The sequence below is a fragment of the Pleurodeles waltl genome, chromosome 12, assembly GCF_031143425.1.
Source record: "Pleurodeles waltl isolate 20211129_DDA chromosome 12, aPleWal1.hap1.20221129, whole genome shotgun sequence".
NCBI classification, from domain to species: Eukaryota; Metazoa; Chordata; class Amphibia; order Caudata; family Salamandridae; genus Pleurodeles; species Pleurodeles waltl.
In genome coordinates, this window is record NC_090451.1 from 636,601,141 (window position 1) to 636,626,904 (window position 25,764).

At 41.9% G+C, this 25,764-nt stretch overlaps 1 protein-coding gene across 1 annotated transcript in view; it reads right to left on the reverse strand.

Annotated features, from left to right (window-relative positions):
- Nucleotides 1–361: 361 nt before the first annotated feature.
- HAX1 (HCLS1 associated protein X-1) overlaps nucleotides 362–25,764 on the reverse strand; it is a 44,295-nt gene continuing 18,892 nt past the window's right edge. Inside the window, exons 2-7 of the mRNA XM_069218109.1 lie at nucleotides 21,224–21,441; nucleotides 19,684–19,868; nucleotides 18,775–18,835; nucleotides 17,461–17,576; nucleotides 13,945–14,098; nucleotides 362–1,434 (exon numbers count right to left, since the gene is read on the reverse strand). Of these exons, the coding sequence (XP_069074210.1) occupies nucleotides 1,319–1,434; nucleotides 13,945–14,098; nucleotides 17,461–17,576; nucleotides 18,775–18,835; nucleotides 19,684–19,868; nucleotides 21,224–21,441 (850 nt within the window). The 3' untranslated portion in view covers nucleotides 362–1,318. The remainder of the gene's footprint in view (nucleotides 1,435–13,944; nucleotides 14,099–17,460; nucleotides 17,577–18,774; nucleotides 18,836–19,683; nucleotides 19,869–21,223; nucleotides 21,442–25,764) is intronic.

Sequence of the window (25,764 nt, forward strand, 5' to 3'; positions counted from 1 at the left end):
ATCCCAAAATGACTACAGCAGACATATTTCGAACACCTGCCCTTCTCATAAATCACTGGGTAATAAAACAGTATAACATATAGAGTGCACTAATGATAGAACAGACAATATGTGACATCCCCAAAGTACGTAGCATGGATTTTGTTTATGCAGTACCCGTTTTGTTTATGATGCATTTATCTACGAACATTTATGCTGGAACTAAACATTCTGTACAGATGTATGTTGAATATATTTCAGCTTATTTATCTCTAAAAAGATGAGAACTTTTCAACATGGCTAATGAAACGCACAAACACTTAAATGTTTAGGCTGTCACATGTAAATCTACAAACAAGGGTGCAACACAAACCAAGGGTCCAAACACAACTGTGATTAAAGCTTTAATGAAAACGTTTTCTACTGAAGTCTGTCATTCATTCATTCAAAATGTCAAACAAAGTTCTGCCGCTGGGCACAAGACACAGCTTCTCTTCACAGAGCGAATGCTCAAGACTTAATAAATAAATACTAAGCCAAAGGTTTGTGCCCGTTGTATCACAGAGGTAAAGTCGTTTTTATGAAGAAAATGGAAGTAAATGATTCCCATATGATGAGTAAGGATAGTTCAAAGTAGTTGTCTTTGTTCTGAACAATGGTGGTTGTGATTCAGCCATGTCTTGCTTGTTAGGCGGATGGGTGAGAGGCTGGACAGAATGCACGTTCCCCAAGTGTCACATAAAAGGCCTTCTATTTTGAGTACACTTTGATTCTTGAATCAGTTTTAGAATCCTGTCTGGTTTAGGGGCTAATCTAGAGTTTTGGTAAGAAAGGGTAGTGAACTACCTTAAAAAGTCCTGCTGGCTCAGGGCACAGCCATTTTGAACATCAGCTCTTGGGGCTGGGAAAAATATCAGCAAATAGGATCGTACAGGGAAAAAGCAAACAATGTGAATTGAGTAGCAACACATAGCAAAGAGAGAAGAGCTGCTGCTTAGAAGATATGCAGTTGGTCTGGACGCAAAAAAGATGCAACATTAGCGATCAACATCCAAAGAAAAACAAAAATGGATAGCGAGTGATTACTGAACCCCCATCTGAAGGACACCAGATGGGAAGGTTTCAATATCAGGTCCTTGCTGTGCTGACAGTCTGCTGTTCAGACTATAATTTCCACTTTGCATCCATGGCTTGCTTTCTTCTTCCTTGGAATTAGTAGCAAATTCTCAAGAGTTTTGTTTGTAATGAGCACTATCCACGGCTCAATAATTTTCTAAAAACACATGATCCTCTCAATAAAATGAAAGGCCAGGTGTTCACCTGGGTCGCATTGTAAAGTCTATCGATTCGAAAACCATCCTCGGAAGAACATGCCCAGAATAGATGAGGAATCCTTCAAATCCGTGCCAATTTGATCCTTGTTCTTCAAGACATCTGTGAATTGTTCAAGGTCCCCTGGAAGCAGAAGGGAAAAAAAGTTTTGTTTCTAACTGGCCGCACAGTAAGTAAATAAAATGACAATCTAAAACCTAAGATCAATGAATTTTAGACTTCATCACATGAGGTGAACAGCAACGGCTGTAGCATTGAGCTAAACTAACAAACAAAACGTGCGTTTCTTGAATGAATGTGCTATCAGAAACAAAGATTTTCAGGTTCTGAAAAAACATTGATTTTACCTCTTAAATGGCACTTGGATTTTGTACAACTGTCCATTGTAAAAGAACGAATACACCTCAATTTGTTTTACATCAAGCTGTACCAATTCTTTTTGTGAAGCAGTTTTCTAAACAGACAAGCAATTGATGGAGGAAGTAAATGAGACCTGCAAGTGTTAGCTCTTAATTATCCCATTGTAATCTATAAGGACTTTTAGGAAAATAAAGATTTCGGTCTGAGAAAGCTAGGAGTAGGCCGCCTGTTGGTCATTTACAAGCAACACAACTACAACTGGTCTCAAGCCCCAGAATCTAATTTGCATGGTACCAACCAAGCACTAGAGCAGACAAAAGTCAGAGGCCTCACCAAGACAGCATTTCTAAGTTATAGAGCATTTTGGTGATGTGAAGGATGCCAGTTTATCATTGGAAATGACCTCTCTTTGGCAAGTAGTAGAAGGTGCAAACCCAAAGTTGGAGGTAAAAAAAAAAGCTACTGCAAGCAGCTAAAAAGAAACCAAACGAATTTTAAGTGCCTCTGAACAAAGGGTTTAACGAGTTACTATGTAAATCTGTGAATTCTCTGTCTCCTCTATCCAGCATCATTATAGCTATGTTTACATTTTGAAGCAAGATCTACGGTAATCCTGTCAGCCGGCCTAAAAGTAAGGGTGACTTCACGGTGACTGTAGTGGCAAAGATCCTGGAGTTTGGGAATAACATTTCTCCTATTAGTAGTTTGTAGGAAGTTGGCTCTGTATGTGCTATTTCAAAGTAAGGAATAGCATGCACAGAGTCCAAGGGTTCCCCTTAGAGGTAAGATAGTGGCAAAAAGAGATAATACTAATGCTCTATTTTGTGGTAGTGTGGTCGAGCAGTAGGCTTATCAAAGGAGTAGTGTTAAGCATTTGTTGTACATACACACAGGCAATAAATGAGGAACACACACTCAGAGACAAATCCAGGCCAATAGGTTTTGTTATAGAAAAATATATTTTCTTAGTTTATTTTAAGAACCACAGGTTCAAATTCTACATGTAATATCTCATTTGAAAGGTATTGCAGGTAAGTACTTTAGGAACTTTGAATAATTACAGTAGCATATATACTTTTCACATAAAACACAAATAGCTGTTTTAAAAGTGGACACATTGCAATTTTCACAGTTCCTGGGGGAGGTAAAGTATTGTTAGTTTTAGCAGGTAAGTAAATTACCTACAGGGTTCAGTTTTGGGTCCAAGGTAGCCCACCGTTGGGGGTTCAGAGCAACCCCAAAGTTACCACACCAGCAGCTCAGGGCCGGTCAGGTGCTGAGGTCAAACAGGCTTCAATGGAGAGAAGGGGGCGCCCCGGTTCCAGTCTGCCAGCAGGTAAGTACCCGCGTCTTCGGAGGGCAGACCAGGGGGGTTTTGTAGGGCACCGGGGGGGACACAAGTCCACACAGAAAGTACACCCTCAGCAGCGCGGGGCGGCCGGGTGCAGTGTGCAAACAAGTGTCGGGTTCTCTGTAGATTTCAATGGGAGACCAAGGGGTCTCTTCAGCGGTGCAGGCAGGCAAGGGGGGGGGGGGGCTCCTCGGGGTAGCCACCACCTAGGCAAGGGAGAGGGCCTCCTGGGGGTCACTCCTGCACTGAAGTTCCGTTCCTTCAGGTGCTGGGGGCTGCGGGTGCAGGGTCTTTTCCAGCCGTCAGGACTTTAGGATCAGGCAGTCGCGGTCAGGGGGAGCCTCGGGATTCCCTCTGCAGGCGTCGCTGTGGGGGCTCAGGGGGGACAACTTTGGTTACTCACGGTCTCGGAGTCGCCGGAGGGTCCTCCCTGAGGTGTTGGTTCTCCACCAGTCGAGTCGGGGTCGCCGGGTGCAGTGTTGCAAGTCTCACGCTTCTTGCGGGGAGTTGCAGGGGTCTTTAAATCTGCTCCTCTGTAACAAAGTTGCAGTTCTTTTGGAGCAGTGCCGCTGTCCTCGGGAGTTTCTGGTCTTTCTTGAAGCAGGGCAGTCCTCTGAGGATTCAGAGGTCGCTGGTCCTTGGGAAAGCGTCGCTGGAGCAGGTTTCTTCGGAAGGCAGGAGACAGGCCGGTAGGACTGGGGCCAAAGCAGTTGGTGTCTTCTTTCTTCTTCTGCAGTGGTTTTCAGCTCAGCAGTCCTCTTCTTCTTGTAAGTTGCAGGAATCTAAATTCTTAGGTTCAGGGAAGCCCTTAAATACTAAATTTAAGGGCGTGTTTAGGACTGGGGGGTTAGTAGCCAATGGCTACTAGCCCTGAGGGTGGGTACACCCTCTTTGTGCCTCCTCCCAAGGGGAGGGGGTCACAATCCTATCCCTATTGGGGGAATCCTCCATCTGCAAGATGGAGGATTTCTAAAAGTTAGTCACTTCAGCTCAGGACACCTTAGGGGCTGTCCTGACTGGCCAGTGACTCTTCCTTGTTATTCTCATTATTTCCCCCGGCCTTGCCGCCAAAAGTGGGGCCGTGGCCGGAGGGGGCGGGCAACTCCACTAGGTGGAGTGCCCTGTGGTGCTGGAACAAAGGGGGTGAGCCTTTGAGGCTCACCGCCAGGTGTTACAGCTCCTGCCTGGGGGAGGTGTTAGCATCTCCACCCAGTGCAGGCTTTGTTACTGGCCTCAGAGTGACAAAGGCACTCTCCCCATGGGGCCAGCAACATGTCTCGGTTGTGGCAGGCTGCTGGAACCAGTCAGCCTACACAGATAGTCGGTTAAGGTTTCAGGGGGCACCTCTAAGGTGCCCTCTGGGGTGTATTTTACAATAAAATGTACACTGGCATCAGTGTGCATTTATTGTGCTGAGAAGTTTGATACCAAACTTCCCAGTTTTCAGTGTAGTCATTATGGTGCTGTGGAGTTCGTGTTTGACAAACTCCCAGACCATATACTCTTATGGCTACCCTGCACTTACAATGTCTAAGGTTTGGCTTAGACACTGTAGGGGCACAGTGCTCATGCACTGGTGCCCTCACCTATGGTATAGTGCACCCTGCCTTAGGGCTGTAAGGCCTGCTAGAGGGGTGACTTATCTATACTTGCATAGGCAGTGAGAGGCTGGCATGGCACCCTGAGGGGAGTGCCATGTCGACTTACTCATTTTGTTCTCACCAGCACACACAAGCTGGCAAGCAGTGTGTCTGTGCTGAGTGAGGGGTCCCCAGGGTGGCATAAGACATGCTGCAGCCCTTAGAGACCTTCCCTGGCATCAGGGCCCTTGGTACCAGTTACAAGGGACTTACCTGGATGCCAGGGTGTGCCAATTGTGGATACAAAAGTACAGGTTAGGGGAAGAACACTGGTGCTGGGGCCTGGTTAGCAGGCCTCAGCACACTTTCAATTCAAAACATAGCATCAGCAAAGGCAAAAAGTCAGGGGGTAACCATGCCAAGGAGGCATTTCCTTACATAGTTGACACCTACTTCTTTTCTGTAACCAGGAAGTATAATTCAGAGAAAAAGGAAATTACTACATCCTGCATGACCGCCAAAAATAAAATCTATTATTGTACACAAAAACGGTATGAAGTGGTGTAGATCACATTACATAGAAAAACGCCTTTTAGAGAAAAAACACACACATCTGGTTGAGCTTGTATTTACCAAATTAGCTACTTATGGTAGCTTACAACACGTACACCCTGTATTAAGTTTTTTTGCACAGGTTACTATGAGGTGATCTCAGCAGTCGTTTACAACCCTTTTCGACAAATGTGCATTTAAAGCTTTGTTAATTTTACTGGGAAAAAACATAAATCAAGCAATCGGACCCTTATGTTGGAATGTCAAACTCATTTCTTTAACCTGCTGTTTGTTGCACTTACTTGCAGGACATTTTTTTTATTTTAAAATGATGTTCAACTAACCAAGCAATTGCACAGAAACACACTCCTGTGTACTGACTGCCTGAATGGGCCAAAATGCTGAGTCTGCAGTGAAACTTCAAAAGATGATCCATCAGATTAGCAAACAGTGTTAAGAGCACAGAGATGAAGAACTACGACTAAGAGTAAGTTCAGAATGTTCACTCCACCAGGAACGGTGTTCAGTTTCACTGACTGGAGACAACTGGCTCAAATCGGGAAGTGGTTAAACTATCTTTTAAGCCCTTACACATTTAGTCAATATGTTGTGGTTGGTCTCTAATCCTAAAGTTCAGTCCCTACTGGTAACTGCAGAAGCACTGGGGTCGAATGAGTGTCTCCAGTCCCATGTTTGTTCCTACCCATTAAAATTTAAAAAGTGGTCTGCTGGTTGCTAGAACAGGTCCTATAAGTAACTATCCCGAGGCATGCCAGAGTGGGTTGCAATCCACGGCTACAAATGTTACCTTTTGAAAACATTACAACAGGTTAGGTTGTTTGCGGTCTTTGTCCAATACTGTTGCATACTGAATCTTGGTTAACTGAACCTGGTGACCACAGGAGATCCACAAGACAACTGTTCGCTTCTTGACACCATCATTATTTTCATCCTGGTGGGGTCCTTGTTTAAGAGGTTGGATATTGTTTTTTAGTAAGATTTTTGATTTTGAATCTACACAAATTTAATATCAACAAATGAGGCTTCAGCCCACTTAGTTTTCCAATTGAACCCAGAGTGCTAGACATAGTGCAAGATTGTTACCTCTCATCATTTTATCTGCTACACTTGAGCCATTAACTGGATGTCCAAAGACTATTTGTAAACACTATTCACTATAAGATCAAACAAATTTGCACATTCCAGTATGATCCGAGCACTTCACCATAACATAATACCAGCTATTGGCCTAATACTATAGAAGAGTGGTTCTTAACCTTTTGGAGAAGTGTGGCTCAATAGTGGAGAAGTGTGGCTCAATGGTTAGAGCGGCAGACCCTGATGCAGAAATCTGGCCCGGGACCAGGGTTCAATTCCCGCCTCGGCGGGTCTTGGGCTCAATTTCCTCGGACCTGATAATTCTCGCATCGGTGCCTAATCTAATTCATGGGTCCCACTCTGTAACTCTGGGCAATAGCTTGCTTAATCTCCACAACGGCCCCAACAGCGCTGGGATGCCTGGCTTCACCTTGGAGGTTGCCCAGGAGTGGGCACCTCACAGGGAAAAGCCAGGAGAGGGTCCACAGCGGTATGCGTACAGCGCCTTGAGACCCTAACGGGTGTACAAGTAAGAAATTTACAGTTTTACTTCTGTGTATCCCCACCTAATCATTACTGGAACCTGGGGACTCCAAGCAAATTATTATTGGAATCTGGGGTCCCTTATTGAGTCATTACTGGAAGCTGTGGACCAGACTTACATTTTCAATGATTTCAATTGCAAAACAATACACACAAAAAAATACAGAAACAAGCGTTTATCAAACAATATTTTATTAATAAAATGTAAACATTCAGAGAATGTTTTTTAAAATTTATGATTTTATATTTTGCTTCTTTATTCATAAATACTTTATTAATCTGTTAATATTTAATTTAAGCAGCAGCGGATCCCCAGAGTATGCTTTGCAGACCGCCAGGGTTCCCTGGACCACCAGTTAAGAATACTGCTACAGAAACAAGTTTCCTACAAGTAAACACTGTAAAAACATTCAAGGCCACATTTTGGCCTCAGTAGACTATAGCACCTTCTGCTTTTCTATAGCTTTTCATTAACTGCTCTTTAGCTTACCTATAAATAAAAGCCTATCGTTTCTAAAGATTGAGCACTGACTGCACAGTGTGTTTATAGGATGTCAGTCAATGTGTTGTGCTATAGCTGAGTTTCTAACCACTACCAGACTGTTTGACTTTAAAGCCCCCAGAGAGAAAGTGCACAAAATGGAGTAACTTGGATATCAAACTGGAGTACAGTGTTATAGGTGACCCATAGTGCAGTAGCATTGGTGGTTGGTGACTCATGGTCAATATTTGTGTGCTGTTTTGGAGCACTATTTGAAATGAGGGGGGTGGGGTATTTAAGTAACTATTTTCAGGTCTGGCATTAGCCAAGACCTTTTGATTTTACTGTAGAATATACTCCTTTATAATCTATTCCTCCACCGTCTGTTATTGTCTCATTCACATTTTTCTTCTACGGCATAGAGCATGGGGCAATAGGTCTGCCCACTTAAGCCACTTAATTTGTGAATGACAGTATTCTTCCTTTTCAAAAGGAGCACATCCACATAAAAAGTAGTTCCTTTAAAACTTAGTTACTGCTACAGCCATATGTGCGTTTTAATAATAAGTGTTTTTGAGACAACAACAAAAAAAAAAAAAAGAAGTTTTGCTTTTAGCCAAAGCGCTGCTCCTCGTTTATTTCGCCCTCTAAATTAGCAGCCGGTTCAACCCATTTTATTGTCTCATTTTTGTTTTTCCAATGTAGCTCTCAAACTAGAAGTATGCTCTTTTTGCACCCATAATAGCTGAACACACTACGCTTCTTTCACCAGTGGCCCTTTTTAAGCATTTCTGCACTGGGCCATTCCATTTTGGTCTCTGCGGTTCTTTCACTGTGTTCTACTAATCATGAACCCAGGTAAGCACTCGAACACCAAAGCTTTCACAATGCTTCTGGTGTTAGTTTTGGTGCATGTACACAGGCACTCTATTCTTGTCCAATCCAGTTGAACACGGTTAGGTGACGACTGTGCAGTGGTTGGGTTACATGCATCTTCCTTTTCATCAAACACCATTTGGTGTAATTTCTCTGTGTGGCAGCATTTTTAAGCATATCCTGTGACTGAGCAGCTTACCTCTGTTTTGTGATCTTAAAGAATCCTTACCATGCACTTGGGTATACTTAGGCATGGTCTTTAGTATCAGCCTTTACTGTCACATCTAACAACACTGTTTTACATTTCTTTGGCACAGTCGTATATTAGTTGCTCTGGATCACGCCATGTTTATATTTTGTCTTTGTAGCTTCTGGCTGCACAGTAGAAATCATTTTCATGGTCTACCCTCTTTTCTTTAGGTTATAGGCAACTTTTATCTAGTACTTCTACGCCACTAGGTAACTAAGGCTGGAAGATGGTTCTAGAGAAATTCCTATGTTCCCCTAATCCTAAGAATTCATGATGTCCTTCTCCTGGCTAGTCTTCTCCGGATTGGTTCTTACTAGTCTAATATATGTTGTGTATTGAGCTTGGCCATAGCCCTTTGATACTGAAGATAGGCTCACCATAGGCTAAAACGGTCTGGTCGAGTTTTACCCATGAAATGGGAAGCTAATCTGGACAAAAGGTATGGCCTATAGAATTCCACCCCCCACTCCCCCCCCAAAACACACACTAACACACACACACACACACACCTGATACAAAGATATCAGGAAAATAAACTAGAGTTTGGAAAGGCAGGCAAGTCCGAAATTAACCGAACCTTCAAAAAGGTTAAAAGGTCTCAAACACCTGGGTTCTAAATTGATCAACACCATTTAATGTGCTACTTAAGAACCACACAGCTCACCAACATTTACAAATATTCATACCTCATACAACTCCCAGACACGATGAGTACAAGAGACTCCTGAGATGAGGACAGAACAAACCTTTCATCCCAGGAGAGCTAGCGGGCAGCTCCCCCTACAGGGATAATGTTAAAAAGGACCATGCCACTGGATTAGAATCATGCTTGCACCAAAGCCAGTCATCTCATAACATGGGTTCAAGAGGTAATAGCTATATCCTCGGTCACAAAGGGAGTACACTGAGTGCCTCACCCTTTTGTTTTTAAAGCTTTTCTCTTACAAAGACAAAATACCTCCAACAGTGGGTTAGCATGACTGTAGAGCTCAGTGGAGGAGGACAGTGATGTTCAGAAAACATTACAGAGCAGGATGGCATTACTGAGGCTATCTCATAATAGTACCATTTTCCAATACCCTCCATTGATGTATAAATATCCCTGCAAGCAAAAAGGTGTAATTCATTTTTTTGAGGATCAATTATATTTTTGGAGGTAGAGTGTAAATTTTTTAGATACCCACCTTTGCATAAAATGCCTGTTATCTTGCTACTTGTATATTTCGCTGGAAGATTGTAAAAACACACATCCTAACATGACCTAGAAAAGCCATCCCTCTGTCCTTTCAGGCTTTTCAGACCTGCCTTGTTTTTATCCACAAGAAACATGAGGGGAGTCCACAGAATGTGCTCTTTCATTTCATTTTGCAACAGATACAAGGCTCAAATGCTTAGTAGCTTCACCAAAGCGCACATATCATTCCAAAATATGGGCAAAGGGCAATCCGCAACAGCATTCCAAAAAAAGAAATAAATAAAATAATCAGCAGCACAGGGTACAGCACTCTGTAGGGAAGATAAACTAATCTCTCATCTGTAAAATCACACCAGTGCCCCATGATTAGGTTCTTGTCTTCTTTATATTGTGGAACGTAAAGTATAAAGCCATAGGGGCTCAGTGTTTGTAGAACTAGGCAGTTATTTGCAGAATGAGTGGTGAACAGTGAAGACAGGCTTTAAGTCTGCAAACGATGGGTGTATCTGCAGGCTGTATCCCTCCAGTGTGGACATGTAAAATTATTGCCCTTTATTCCCTTGGGATACAACCTAATACTGTAGCTGTCTGGAGGCAACAGAAGAATAACAATATAGGTCCCTTTAAGCTGTCTTGCTCATGTGTTGCCCTCTCCACCGCATGGCTCTGTGTTCCTCTCTTACTCATGTGCTTCTCCCTTAGTCCGCCTGTGTTGCCTTCTTGCCCAAGTGCTTACTCCGCACCAGCTCCATGTTCCTCTCTTTCACTTCCATATCCTGTGCTGCTTTCGCCTGTCCACTTTAAAGACCAACCAACCCACTCGCTCCCCTGCGTTACTTCTGTCCATCAACCCGTGTTGCTTCCACCTCCTAGTCATGTTTCTTCCAACCCTCCACTTTAAAATAAAAGTATAAACAACTGGTACAGTGGGCAACCCACCCACTGTAGAGACTTGAGAGACACTGGCTTTGCACTCCCCAGGATACATCAATGGGCATGGAGCCCCCTCGTGGATCTGGCGTGGTGCACTCTCCGGCTGAGGTGCCCCCCCCTTTCCTTCCCCCTGAGGTGCCTGTTGTATTTCTATCTGATGCCCCTGCAGTGTTCTCTCCGTTTTGATCAGGTATCTAGTGTGGGCCTCGCCCATGCATTTTGGGCCCAGTGGTCCACGGACAATGAATGGTGCATTACCTGCACTACTAATCATGGTGTATATTTTGTTTAATGTGTGTATATATATATATATATATATATATATATATATATATATATATTTGATTACTGTATTTTGATATATTACAATGGTTCCACTCATTTCCTTTTGTCTTTGCATTCTTCCGGGGGGGGTTGGGGGTTGTTACTGTAATGTTTGGATATGCATTGGTGTGTGTGTTGTAGTGGGTGAGGGTCGGGGTGGGGGTTGGGATGTTGGTTGTGTGTGTCCCTGTGTTTTGCCTCCCCTATGTCGTAGGTGCAGTACTCACCGTGGTCTTCGCCGCTGGCGTTGATGATCCTTGTATAGGAGCAGGAAGACTATCGCTGGCAGAATATGGAGTTCCGGCTAAATGGTCTCGTCGTTCCTCTTGGAGTGTGTAGAGGTGAGCGTTTTCCCTTTGAAATGGCTGTTTCCGCCGTGTTTTTATCCGCGGTGAATCCGCCCCGGAAAAAATGGCGGATTGGTAGATTGTGATACTGTGGGCGGTACATTGTCCTCCGCCTGTCTGTTGGCGGTGACCGCCGCGCTGTTTGTCTGTACCGCTGTGGCGGTCAGAGTGGTAAAGTGGCTGTCTTTGTTGGCGGTTTCCGCCACGGTCATAATTCCAATTTTTTTACCGCCGGCCTGTTGGCGGTTTTACCGCCGCTTTAACACCATCCGCCAGGGTTGTAATGACCACCATAATATTTACTCTATGGGTGTGATATGGTATTATAACTCTGGATCAAAAAACATTGTGAAAAGTGTATATATTTTGGGGATTCAGATCAGATATCCAACAGCCATTGGGCTAAAAGCGATTCAGTCTTTGCCTAACCTCGTTGTGTAGCTTCTGCAACTTCCAGGACATACACAGTTCTTTAGCTGATGTGTGCTTGGCCACACCAGAAATGTGGCCCCAACCACAGCCTCGTACCAAGGATTTTGCAGTGCATCCACTCCCGATGTCTGTGTGTGTGTGTGTGTGTGTGTGTGTGTAACCAATCACAGAATTGAATTTTGGTTGGTGAAGCGATCAGGCTGCAGAAATGCACACTAGACACCAGGAATTTTGTTTTTTGTGTGTTTATTATTACATAAGGGGAGCGGCCCTTTTGGCAAGGGGCACTCCCCAGGGGGTCAATCTATTGTTAGGCCTTTTCTGCCCCCCTTGGGGCGGATCAGCCTATTTTAATTAGGCCGATCTGCCCCCAGGGGGTGCAGAAGCCACTAGACGCCAGGGATTTTTTTTTGTTATGAATGAACAGGAGCGACCCTGGGGGGCAATTTATTATTTGAATTAGGCCTATCTGCAGCCACTAGACGCCAGGGATTTTTTTCTTATGTTATGAATGAAGGGGAGCGACCCCTTGATCAAGGGTCGCTCCCCTGGGGGGCAGTTTATTATTAGGCCTTTTCTGCCCACCCCCGGGGGCAGATTGTCCTATTTTAATCAGGCCAATCTGTCCCCGGGGGAGGGGGAGCGGTGATGGCAGAACACACTAAACACAAGGGATCATTTTGTTGTTGTTTTTTTTTTTCTTTTGTTTTACAGGTGGGGAGCAACCCCTTAGGCAAGGCAGAAAGCACTAGACACCAGGGATTTTTTTTGTTTGTTAGTAAGTTTCACACAAGGGGAGTGGTGAACAGTGAAGACAGGCTTCAAGTCTGCAAACGATGGGTGTATCTGCAGGCTGTATCCCTCCAGTGTGGACATGTAAACTTCTTGCCCTTTATTCCCTTGGGATACAACCTAATACTGTAGCTGTCTGGAGGCAACAGAAGAATCACAATATAGGTCCCTTTGAGCTGTCTTGCTCATCTGTTGCCCCCTCCACAGCATGGCTCTGTGTTCCTCTCTTACTCATGTGCTTCTCCCCTAGTCTGCCTGTGTTGCCTTCTTGCCCAAGAGCTTACTCCAACAGCTCCATGTTCCTCTCTTTCACTTCCACATCCCGTGCTGCTTTCGCCTGTCCACTTTAAAGACCAACCAACCCAAACGCTCCCCTGCGTTACTTCTGTCCATCAACCAGTGTTGCTTCCACCTCCTAGTCATGTTGCTTCCAGCCCTCCACTTTAAAATAAAAGTGTAAACAACTTTTTTTATGTTTCTTTATTCTTTTTAGTTACCAATCCAAATTAGATTGGTAAAATTAAAAAGAAAAGTGGCTGCATCACTTTGTAGGCATGCACATGTGTGGTGCAATGCCTACAAAAGTACAAGACCAGCCTCATCAAATGCTTTATTTTTTTAATTCTTTAGCAATAAGGAACACGCATAGGGTTACGGTGCTCCATGGCCAAAACCATTGGCAAGGCCAAGAGGTTCTAAAGGCGAGACCTACTGGCAATGCCATTGTGCATTTGAATGATTTTGGCTTCCCACCAGTACAACCTAGGGTCCAAAATTACTGTCAACAGTTTGGTATTTGTTTGGCCACAAATAGACACCAGGGACAGAGACCTCCTACTGCTCTTTCCTCGAAGTCTTAGGACAATTCTTTAATTCGGGGAAACATTGTCAATGTTGGAGGAGTTGTAAGAAAAAGAAGCGTACTGAGTCAACAGCTGTACTAGTATAAGTGCAGCAACAGAAGGAAAGTTTATATATAATACTTTTCACAATATCAAGATCTGTTTTTATTAGCTTCATAGGAACCAAAACAAATAAAAGAAACGTAATGTTCGATTATTCAGCCCCCGATTAAGGGATTGCCAAATAATTCATTGGTGAATGGGACATAGAAGATTAAAAAAAAATATTCTCAGCAAGATATAAAAATTAACAATTAATTCTTCTTGAACAAAGAATTTGAGTATTTTAAAGTTCAGGTTATTTTTAAAATACTCAATAAAGAATACAACATTGACAAATGAATTTAGAGCCATCTCTACTGTAATTCACTGATTAAATTGGGGAATGCTATTGAGTACATCACTGCTAAATTGTGGGCTCTTAGATGGTTGTAATTTGAGGTCAGTCTAATTCAATCAGTCACTCTGCTCTTTTGACCACTACTTAAGGAGGACTGCAGTATTCTTTCAATTTAATAATAGCAAAGTATTGAACTTGAGACTAACTAGGCATACATCTCAATAAGTAAATTAAAAATGGAAATCTATGTTAGTTCCTATTCCGTAAAGACACTCACGATCGTCTATATTGATCATCTTCTCTGAGACTTTCTCTTTCCCTTCCTCATCTGTGATCGAGGTTCTTTCAAACACCTTTTCTCCTTTCCTTCGGGTCACAGTGGTCTCTACTGTTCCATGGCTGTCTTTGACAGTGCGATGTTCTTCGATTGTCTAAGGAAGCAATATGAGATGGCACAATGAGATAATCCCAAATTTGGTTTATGCAGGAGATTATCATGAGTGAAGCAGAAACAAGATTTATTTTTACATATACAATTTAAGGCACATACCAAAATAATATACAGTCTTTGAACAATCAGGTGTTTTCTTTTCGAGAGTGTATTCCTGGCCAATTTGGCCCCTTCTTGTGACCAACAGTCCCAGCCAATTCTGAGCTCACACATGTTTCGTCATCTGGGGGTATCCTTATGATTTCATCAGGGCTGGAAATAATACAAAACAACTACTATTGTAATACAACAAACAATCTCTCTAATGCCTTCACCAATTTTCTCTATCCATGTACAATGTCATGGCACCATAGATTATGCATGTGGAAACCCGTACACAGTTACAACAGAAACATTTAGTACCCAATTATTCTAAAATTAACAAAAAATTTACTTAAATCCCCCTATTTTCCATTTTATATATATATATATATATATATACACACACACACACACGTACATATACAGAGTGAAACTGTGCAGTCCACCTGTGTAATATTCATTGCAACATGCGCCATTCAAAATGAAAAGGTGTAATTATTATACTATCATTAGACCAAAATAAATTGGTCTAGTCCCACACAAACATGTGAAGTCCACAAGAACCCTAAATAAAACATTGTGCTAAGTCCATGCAAGAGTGCTCCCAATGTTAAACTTATACAGGATACCTGACAAATCAGTCTACCATGTAAACAAATCCTCAGTGCGCAGATTACATCTCCATCCAGACTGGCCCCCTGCCAAACAGTGTATCTCCAATCTTTATATAAAACATAGTAGAAGTGTGTTATTGAATTATATACCACATCCAGCTGATTATTACTGCTATAAGAAAATGGTGACCGGCCACTCACCAAGTGCTTGTCAATGCCATACAAACTAGCAAAATCTCCTAAATTATGTATGGATGTACTGTCCTCCCACTTGTATCGGGGCTCAAGTGTCTATGGCGGCATAACAATAATATAAGAGAAGTCAAAAGCATACCCGTTACACGCACCCCATATTCTCCTTGTATGCAAATTGCCAATAAAAATGCTGAATCTGACATACTGTATAAATCCCAGATCCACAAGAGCGAGTACGCTCAAGTTTGGCATGCAAGTCGAGTGCCATTATTAGCAGATATTTAATGGGGGCAAAAAGTAAAAAGCATTTGCAATGCAATGGGTCTCGCGTTTGCTCGAGTTAAAGCTATTAGCATTGTAAACTCCTAACCGTACTTTTCTTGCCACAAACTGAGAATGAAAAGTAAAGTAAAACAGTGTCACAAAAGCGAGCCGATGGCTGCCATGAGCAGAAAGCAGACACACAAAAGGAAACAAAAATTTACCTGGAGTGAAACGCATTGGCAAAAGTGCAATTATCCTTTTAGCTGGCAAAAGTGCATTTATCCATGTAACTGGCAAAAGTGCATTTATCCATGTAACAAGGTCGATGTAATGCAAAGCGCTCAAGTACTGCCGAGCGAGATCGTGTTGCCTACGAATTAAAGACGAAAAAGTAGTCCAGAAACCATACCGAAAACATGAAGTCTCTTATGTTTTCAGTAGTTGGCCGGTGCGCTTGAGGCAGGCTGACCACTGGAAAAGGCATGACATACGCATGTTTTTCACTAATTAAATCAAGCAAACTTTCAAAGGCAAGCCCACGATCCAACCAAACTGATGGGCATGGTTAATAGCCCATAGAGAGATTACACCAGGGACAGAGCTCTTTGCACTCAACTCTAAAAACGGACTACGCCCCAACGACCAGTTCGATGTGTCTCCATCTCTGACTAACTATAATGGCTGCCATCTTAAAATACACTGAATCATGCATACAAGACCCCTCGTTTTGGAGCTTAGGGGAGTTATATGGTCCCTTTCAAACAAAATGTAGTTGTTAGAAATCTTACATCATGCTCAAAAAATGGTTTAAGTGTGACGATAATCCAAATTAGACATAAATGGGGCCCACTCATGTCAAAAATTAAATCATCTGGTAAAGCCAGACACGCCTTTGTGTACCTGCATCTATCCGATATCTTTTGAATTGAATTCAAATGCGCAAAAATAAACTAGTCTGATATTCTACAGACGTAATTCTGTTACTATAATGGCAACCATATAATGCGTTGTTGCAAACAAATAGAATACAAGCTGACCTGATTTATCCCCAATATTTAATACTATTGATGTTCCAAAACCATTAACGTCCAAAGCCAAAGAAAACACCACACTTGTGTGGGACCAGAGTAAGTGGGATGGCCTCATAATAATATATACAATATCCATATAAACAGAATAAGTGAAAGCAAACATTTGATGATAAAGTAATCATAGTCATACCGAGTAGTCATTGCAATTGAATAGATCTGCCATGGGCTTCTTAATATATAAAATTCAGAATAGAAATATTAATTAAGTAATCCGCACTCAAAATGGAAAATAGTTGCAATTGTTACATTGTCTAATAGTGGATCCACAATAATCTCCCAAAAAAATACTATAACTAGAGATGTTAGTTTTGGAATAATTGGGTACTAAATGTTTTGGTTATAACTACATACAGGTTTCCACGCGCATGATCTATGGTACCATGAGACTGTACATGGATAGAGAAAATTGTTGGTGGTATTGCAGAGATACCTTTTTATGCTGTATTACAAAAGTAGTTGTTTTGTATTATTTCCAGGCCTGATGAAGTCATAGGGATAGTCCCAGATGACGAAACATGTGTTGGCAGAGAATTGGCTGGGACTGTTGGTCACAAGAAGAGGGCAGGAATAAACTATTGAAAATAAAACACATGATTGCTTAAAGACTGTATATTATTTTGACATGTGCCTTAAATTGTATTTGTTTGCTTGTCAATCTTCAGATTGCAGTTGGGGGAGTTGGGTGTATCTTCCCTTTTAAGAGCACTGCATTCTGAGATACAAATTTGTTAGGATTGGTTGCTGTGTTTTCTGTGAGCGCCTTTTTTTCTATCAAATCACAGGATTTACTTTTAACTTCTTTAACATCTATAAAATTATTGCACACAAAATTTGAATACATAGGAATAATCCTTACCATGGGCAACATGTAACATTATCTTATCGTTTTATAGCGTTCCAAATGAGCTTTTTACATATGAAATTTATCCATCTTACTATTATGTAATGAGTAAAGATTTTCTATAGAAGCCAACCCTGATGGATGCTGTAAATGTGAAAGGTAATTGTTTTTTATGGCTGAGACATATCTAAGCACTGAAAGAGGTCACTATTGTTCAGTCGAAGATGCATGCATATTGTTCACGAATAATACGTACCCCATCTGGTCCCATTACTTTGGTGACTGACACACTCTTGAAATAGGATTTTGTTTCCGGTTTTGATGGTCTTAGGACTGTGTCAAGGCCCTCAGATGACACTTGAGAATCTAGATCTACAAAATGAAACAAGATGTCTTACAAGCTTCATCAGGCTCAACACAGCATTATCTTCTTCTGTCTTACAAAAAATTTGTGTTTTTGACTTCATATCCTTCCAACACCAGAGATAACATGCGCTTAACAGCAGCTCTATCTCACAACCATGCTCAGAGCACAACACACCACATTCCTCTAACAATACCATGATTGCTATAGAGAGCTGCAGAAATCATCTCATTTTCTTCCTAGTGGTTTTTACAAATTCTCAACTCCACACTGAGAACCCTAAAACTCACTCCACCCCCCCTCCCATTACAAGGAGCCCTTTGATCTCCCCTTACATAAAGAATATCCACTTTCTTCTTACACTGTGTTTCATGTTTGTCACAAATCCTCCTAAACAGCTTTACAACTCGCCTTCTTCTTTACCTAGTGCTACAGTTCCCTTCTTTCTACTGGGAATTCTGCAACTCACACTTTCTCCATATACAGGGCTCTACAAATAGTCTTTCTTTACAACAAATATGTGAAGAGCTATGCTACCTACCACTCTCCTAGACTGACACTCTCTTACCTGCCCACCACTACTAGGTTCTACTGTTCATCAATCCCTAGAAAGCTTTGCATCTTGAATCCCATCTGCATCCCATTTGGATCCCATGTCAAGTAGCTTGCTTGACAGAGTGAGCTTTGCAAGTCACCGCCTGGCCATGAATGACAGCCGGCCTAACAACCGATTCTATAACTCACTTCTCCATACACATACCTCTACAGTCAACACCCTCCTAAACAGAGGGCACAAAAACTGAACAGTCTCTACGGCATGCTCTGCAACGCTATCTGTAAGGTTCAACTAGATGTTCTTTTTCCTGCCTTTAAGGCTTTATAAGTAACAAATCCCTCCTGGCCCTCTGGGCAGTCGCTCCAATTTTTTGAGACCCACAACTTTGTCACACACCTGTAAAGGTCCCTGTATCCTACTTCCTAGCTCTCACTGCCTGCATAAAGATGATACAACCATGTGCCTTACTCTTTTTTTTTCTTTCAGCCACTTCTTTCTACTATGGCCTGCTCTCCTTTCGAAGCTGGGTACTCTCACTCTCAAACAAGTCTCATTTCCAACTGGGACCAAACACCCAAGCTGCTTAATCATTAGATGGAAAATATCATGCCTCATCTCTACCATACCAAAAAAAGTAAAAAGGTTCTGACCTTGGTCTTCTAGAGCAACATCCTTTCCTGTAAGTGGCGGAGCCTTCCAGAAGTCTTCAATCTAAACATAAATAAAGGCATTAAGAGCATCACGACTTGTAAAGAACAATCACAGAATATTCCATATTACACACTCTACATTACTACCATTGCACACCTGTTGACGCACATTATTTTAGCACTTATCTTCTAAGACCAACCTTTTCTCAACACACTCATTGACCACGCGAGCCTTGCCAGCCTCCACTAGCAAAGGACTTCAAAAGCTCTCCTGATTACTCAGTTTATCCCTCCTAATCACAGTACACATGTAAACCCCACCACCTTCTGCCCTGAAAAGCAATGTGCTTCTGCAGCCTGTCTTGTGCACACATTTGGTTCTTTCAAAAAGTAAGTATTTTCCTGTTTCGTGTTCATTCACTCCCACCTTTACTTGTTCAATGTTCTACTCCTATCCCAAAGCACTTAAATCACCTTCCCTGCACACCTATGATGGTGCAGCATTCCTTGTATTGAAGCACACCAAAACCCCCCTATCTATACAATTAAAGTACACACCTTGAATACTCCTCGTGCCATCCTCCCCACCTACAATCTCTCACTCAGAATATGTAAAGGTACTCTTAAGGCCAAATTACCAAATGTCATCTATCTGAAACACTATAGTGTTTCTTTTATTTATACATTTACCTGCTGCCAGCTACAAAACAATATGCCACCATTTTCCAAAATGAAGTTCACTCCTAGGCCTAGTCTATCTAAATTCATCCACTCAATACACTTTTAGGATATCCTTGCATCCTCATGAGGTTCTACTCCTATTGCACTTATAAGTCCACCTTTCTTCAATGGATCCTACTCAACACCAATAAACTTTAGTAGGTCCTTCTATGCACAGCCCCCACATACCCTGCCAAAAGGCCTCCAAGGGGTTCTTCTCTCTGGAGACCTGAAACCAGGTATGTCCTTTGCTTCTGGACATAGGAAGCCTTCGCTGCTCTTAGGGGGGTCACTGTCAGGTTCCTTCAGCATGGAGTCTCGCAGAGACCGGCCTTTTCCTTTGTCTACCTGGTTCTCGCCAGCAGTAGGGAGCTCTGCATGAGATAACAGCATCAAGCAATGAGACAACCTCTAACAGTTGGAGAAATAAAGAGAGGAAGCAGAGAAGAATGAACAAGTAAAACTTAATCCAGTATGGAGATAATCTTCTCTCTCACATTGCTGCGTACTTTTGACAAGGGTGAAGAAATGAATATGTAAGAGTACCATTTTTCAGATATATATCTTATCTGCCTACAAGTCACTCTTTTATTTAAAAAAAAAAAAAAAAACAACAAAAAAGCATGCAATACACTGGATCGTGATAACTTTACAATATTGTAATGCAGATATTAGGCGACATAAAGAGCAGCTTTGCCTGAGGAGTAGATATCACTGACAAAAATAAATAAATGAATCAGCTCCATAACGGTGCATTTTAACCCATTGTGTCACTTCTGCCTTATTTGCCTGGGCAACACAGAAAACAAAACAAAAAATCAATCTCTGAAAGTGCCTAGAATAGAAGTATAAATACCCGTCTCTAGCGTATGTCTAGTGATATCAATAGTAATCCTTAATAAGAAAGTGACATCGCTGCTATAACATAAAAACTTACTAGAGGCGAGATGTGAGGTCACAATGCCAGCTGTCAAAACCAGCAGACTTTGTGAAATGCAGGTCACAAAGCAGAATTGCAACTGCTATTTAAATTACGAAAGGGAAAATAAGGGGTTTACTTCTTCTGAAATAATTTCTCTGAAATTAATCAGTTTCTAACTAAAAGGAGACATTTATGCCTGTAAGATTTTTTTTTGACTGGCTGGAGTTCATTAAATGGAAGCAGGAAACTCTCTGCAAATAAGACCCTCTGAACTGCAATTGTTACAAACAATAGGCTGCTTACGTGTTTGCAACACGTTACAAGCTTCATATTTAGTGTGTTTAATTTTACATTACAAATTCCGTCTTCATTAAATGTATTTTGAACTATACTATCTGCTTTTTGCAGAAATGGAGGTGGTGTGAGCATGAGTTACAATGAATAAAATATATTCCTCTATACAGTCTAAGGATATTGCAAGTCATCTTGGAGATCCATGACATTATAAAAGGAACTTTGCATTCAATATTGCTTCTCTGTATGGTCATGGCACATCTTTGGGACTTGCTGTAATGTATGATCGATGATATTTTATCTCATATGTTTGCCACTTACTTTTCTCCTGTTTCTCTATGTTCTGTCCTACTTAATTACATACAGAGGTCCTCATCCTATGGCTCTGTGTGTTCTATTGAAAATATCTCTTCATAAATACTCAACAAGTTTGAAGGCGTGGTATTGTCTGGCCTATTTAACAGAATACCATCTAAACTGAAGAACAACATGGTGTAAGCTGTGGCAAGATACCTATTGGGCTGGCTATCCATTTGTCAATATCGGTAAAGAGTTTGTTGAAGTCCTGGAAAACTTCCTCGAAGCCCAAACTGCCATGAAAAAAGGATCTGTCTGGGCCAAAACTGAATCCGAAACCTTCGGGTGTTCTACTACCAAAAGGGTATACACTGCCTTCTTCCTCGTCCTCTTCTTCATCCTCATCATGAGCGATGCCCCCAAAGAAAGGATCTCTGTGTTAAATAGAAAAGAAAAGGGAGATGGTTCGTATAGTGGGACACTGCAAAATAAGGCACAGACGCTTTCATTAAATATATTCTCCTTTAAATCCGAGTAGCAAGTGACCCAACTTTCCACCTTACTGTCTGCCAATCAATCTCTGTACTCGAGCACAGGAAGACAATCTTTTAGATGTTTTAAGTGATTCCAATCCAACACTAACTACTGCTTTCACTACATTATACAGCACAAAAGTGTACAAAGAAAGTTTATTATCTGAGACTGGTAAACCTCAGAGAAAGGTGCAAAGAATCATAAGCGATGGAGGTAAAAACAAAATCTTTTTAGCTGTGGCACAATGATTTATAACACCTCCCCTTTCCACGTGGAAATCCCACAGTAAAAGGAAACAGTTAATAAATGAACAGAAATTAAAAATGAACACATGGCAGAGAACAGATGGCATAGGGGTGGTGTATCTAAAGATTCTTTTAGAAAGACGGCGAGGGAGAATAGTGAGGATGTGGAATTAACATTAACAGTGTATGAGACATTTAGCTTAAACTTGTGTGAATAAGTAATGGCGGATGCTGTTTGACCCAGAGCAGCAGAGAGAAAAAAAAACACAAAAGGTGGAAAGAAAGAGGAGGACAAAGACGGACAAACAGTGACAAAGAACGTAAGGATGAAGATTACCTGAAAGAGTGAGATTAAAGGGCAGGGAGCGTCTGGTGTTGCATTAAAGAGGCATGAGGTGGTATCAAATTACATAGCTTTGTTATTTGGAACCCTCATCATTCAGCAGTGCCTGCCTTAGGCTTCTGGGGATAACTTTGGGCACTTGCACTTATGCATTCACTAAGCAGGACCAATTGGTGGTCGGTTACTTCCTATCTCCAAAAAGACTTCCAGAAATCTGAGTGTAAAGTACGATGTATGCTGCATAGATATTATCACATTTGACTTGGACATTTCCTCGGAGGGGGCTAATTTACGAGGGATAGATATGAGTTGCAAACCCAGTTGCCAAGTGCAGGATGCGTCTGATGACTTCCACTTTAGTAGACATGCCAGCACTTGCAGCACAGACAAGGAAGCCACATTACTGGAGCATATTATAACTGTGTGCTAAGTATGACCTCAGATTGCTTAAAATTCTTTATTTGGACTATATGTTGGCTGGACCTACTGAGTGCAGCCATTGAGGCTCCGTTCTATCTGTACCTACAAAGATGCTTGGGTGTGTATGAATTCTGCAATAACAAGTTTCCTATGAAAGAGCCTTTCAAGAGCCAAGCGATGTCAGTTGGAATATTTGACAGAATATGAGCACAGGCCATAACTAATGGTGATAGTCTACTCCAAGATTGAAGCACTAGTGGAATCAAACAGCAGCTTAGATGCAGCTGCCTCTATCACCAAAATAAAGAGGCCACAAGTGAGTGAGAAGGAGGAGAGTATCTAGAATTTACTAAAGTAAACATCAATACACACAGTGGCTCTTCGATGGGATACATGAGTTATGAGAACGATACAGCTTCAATCCAATCCTCCCAGCGCACAATAAACTTTTCTTAAAAAAAAAAAAGTAAAGCACCAACCTCAAAGATAAATTCAATGAAAAGTTGTGAACTGATTGGCGAGACACGGGTATCATTGTTCCTGTGGTCAAATATATGACAGAGGGCAAGTTGGGGAGGGCCCAAAACAACCCACTGTCATGAAACAATTTAGACAGATGATTCCTTATCAGTCTCCAAGTGTATCATCGGGTTCCTCTGGCTGACTAGGAAAGTCGGAACATTACACCAAAAGGCTTCCTTGGAGCAAGGAGTGGGGAATCCATACAAGACAGATGTGGAGCTCGAAATAAGTTTGCAAACTTGTGCAGACTTTCTTTTTCCTCGACACTACTTCTCTTTCCATATTAAACAACTGCCTCAAAGTCCATTCTATCAGTGGCAGAAAGGCTACTTATCATGAACGGGGAGCCAAGTTTCTATCAGATATTTCAGCTCTAACTGGACTTCCTGAGACACCAGATTTCGATCTTGGTGAAAGGCTCAGAAATGTCAACTGATGCTTGTTTGGTTAGATCCTCTACCTTTCTAATTAAGCCAGATCGTAGGACCACAATGTCTAATGACCACTGATAGAATTCCTTGCCAAATTAATACATTTCAGTTTTTATTTCCTGATCTTGATCTACATGCCCCTAAAAACTATACTCCTTTCCCTGGCCAAACAACCAGCTAAAACCTGTAGAACTGTATGGACAAACTGCAGAGCACTGGAAAGCTGCAGCCCGTAAGCAGTGTTTTGAATATCAGTTTGGTAACCTGAGCCCAGAGAGTTTGCACATTAACGGGGCTTTAACCATCAAACCTGAGAAACCTTAATAATCAGGGATATGAGTTTTAACACATTAAGCCATGCACTTAATACCAATCCACGAATTGCAGCCATTATGGTAAAACATTGTAAAAAAAATACTATACACAACAAAAACTGTCTCTCTTTTTGACCAAACATTCCTTGTCAGATATGTCAAATAAGTCAGACAAAAAACTATGAGAGGGTAGATGCAAGCAATCCAGCCCTCACACCTGGATCTAAAGATGCAGAGGAAAGGGCAGAAAGGTGGAATGTGCATGAGCCTTTCTACTGGGACCTTCCACCAATGCCGTATGCCCAAGGAAGAATCAAATGTATCAAGTCTGCACTTGAACGAATACTCTCTTAAGCATATAACCTCTAAAGGTTTCACAGAAAAGAGACATGCTAGGTTCTACGATTCTAAAAAACACAAGACCACGCCAATATTGGATACTCATGTCATACAGTAACACAGGGAATGAGGATACATATCACTGAATAATCAAGGGCCAAAATGAACATGATGTTACTTAACTCAGTGAGCAGTTGGTGAGCTTCATAAGAACTGGAATCATCCAATATCCTTGGCCAGAAAGGAGTAGAAGAGAGAGATCTTAAACAACAGATGATTTGTAGTTCAGTGAAAAAATGATTTAAAATTGACAGCTTGCTTTTTCTGGCTCCACAGCAGTCATATTACAGCCAGCTTGAGGAGTTTGGGATATCAGACTGAAACTGACAATACCCAGACTCTAGTAAAGTTTGAATAATTGGCAACTCGTTATGTCAGTCTCCAAGTCTTCCTTAAGGAGACGTATGCCTTGATCAACAGAAAGTGACTGATTCAACCTGACTAAAACAGAAATCATCGTATTTAGTTCCTGTTCACAGACAGTTAACAAAAAGTTGCTTTGTAATCATCTGCAGTATTAGGCAGATCATTATTCAAGTAGACAAGGTAAGGAATGTACACTTCTTTCTGCATATGGAGCTGCCCAAGAAGGAATGTTATTTTATGTGTAAAGTTTACTATTACCTGCCAGGGTATCCTGGTGAAGAGTGGGTGTGTGCACCTAGCCTTGCTTATGTTAGAGTGGTTCATTAAAAATCCAGGTCTTTATATTCTTGCTGAATTCAAGAAGAAAGGACGAGACCCTGATGTGAAGTGGGTGGGCATTCCACGTTTTAGGAGAGAGGTAAGACAATGCCCATCCTCCTGATCAGGTTCTATTTATGTGTGGACTGTTTGCAAATAGGAGTCCTGCGGCTTGTATCTTGAACGCAAGGTGTTCCATGTAGCTCATGAAGGTTTCCATGTAGGTGGTGCAGCTGATGGTGTCTTCGAATACGATGGTGACTCCACATTCGAGCTTCTGCTGACGGTCTTGTCTGGTAATATTGTAGCAAGCAGGGATGGCTGCAGCGAGGTCCAGTGCAGAGGTAGCGTGATAGTCATGTTTCCGTGAGGAAGAACGGGCCCTGAGCATGATCATGCATCAGCAGGGCCTACACTTCTGGGACATGTTTGGTGAGCGAGCAGGTGCTGAGGAGTATGAGTGTGCTGTGCTGTGTGGGTGATGTTTGGTCTGAGTGAGTGGGTGGCTGGTCTAAATGAGCGATACGGTTGTTGTTGGTACAGGAGTGGTGGGTGTACGGTGTGGAAGAATGCATATAAACTTGCAGAAGGGGCATGTGAACGCTTCTTCAGTGTTGTGTGGCAGCAATGCAGCGAGCGACAGCCTGTGTTGAGAGCACAGAGAAGCGAAGCAGGGTAGAGTTGGGGGGGGGGGGCCTAGGCCCATATATATATCAACCAATCCACCAGATAATCGGAATGGGTAAAACACTTTGATATATCAGGCCCGTAAATTATCCTTTCCGATCTTGACAGAAAGAATATCCAACTCATCCAAGCTGACTCTTACTTTTAAATTAGCAAGATATCTTAGCAGTAAGCGATA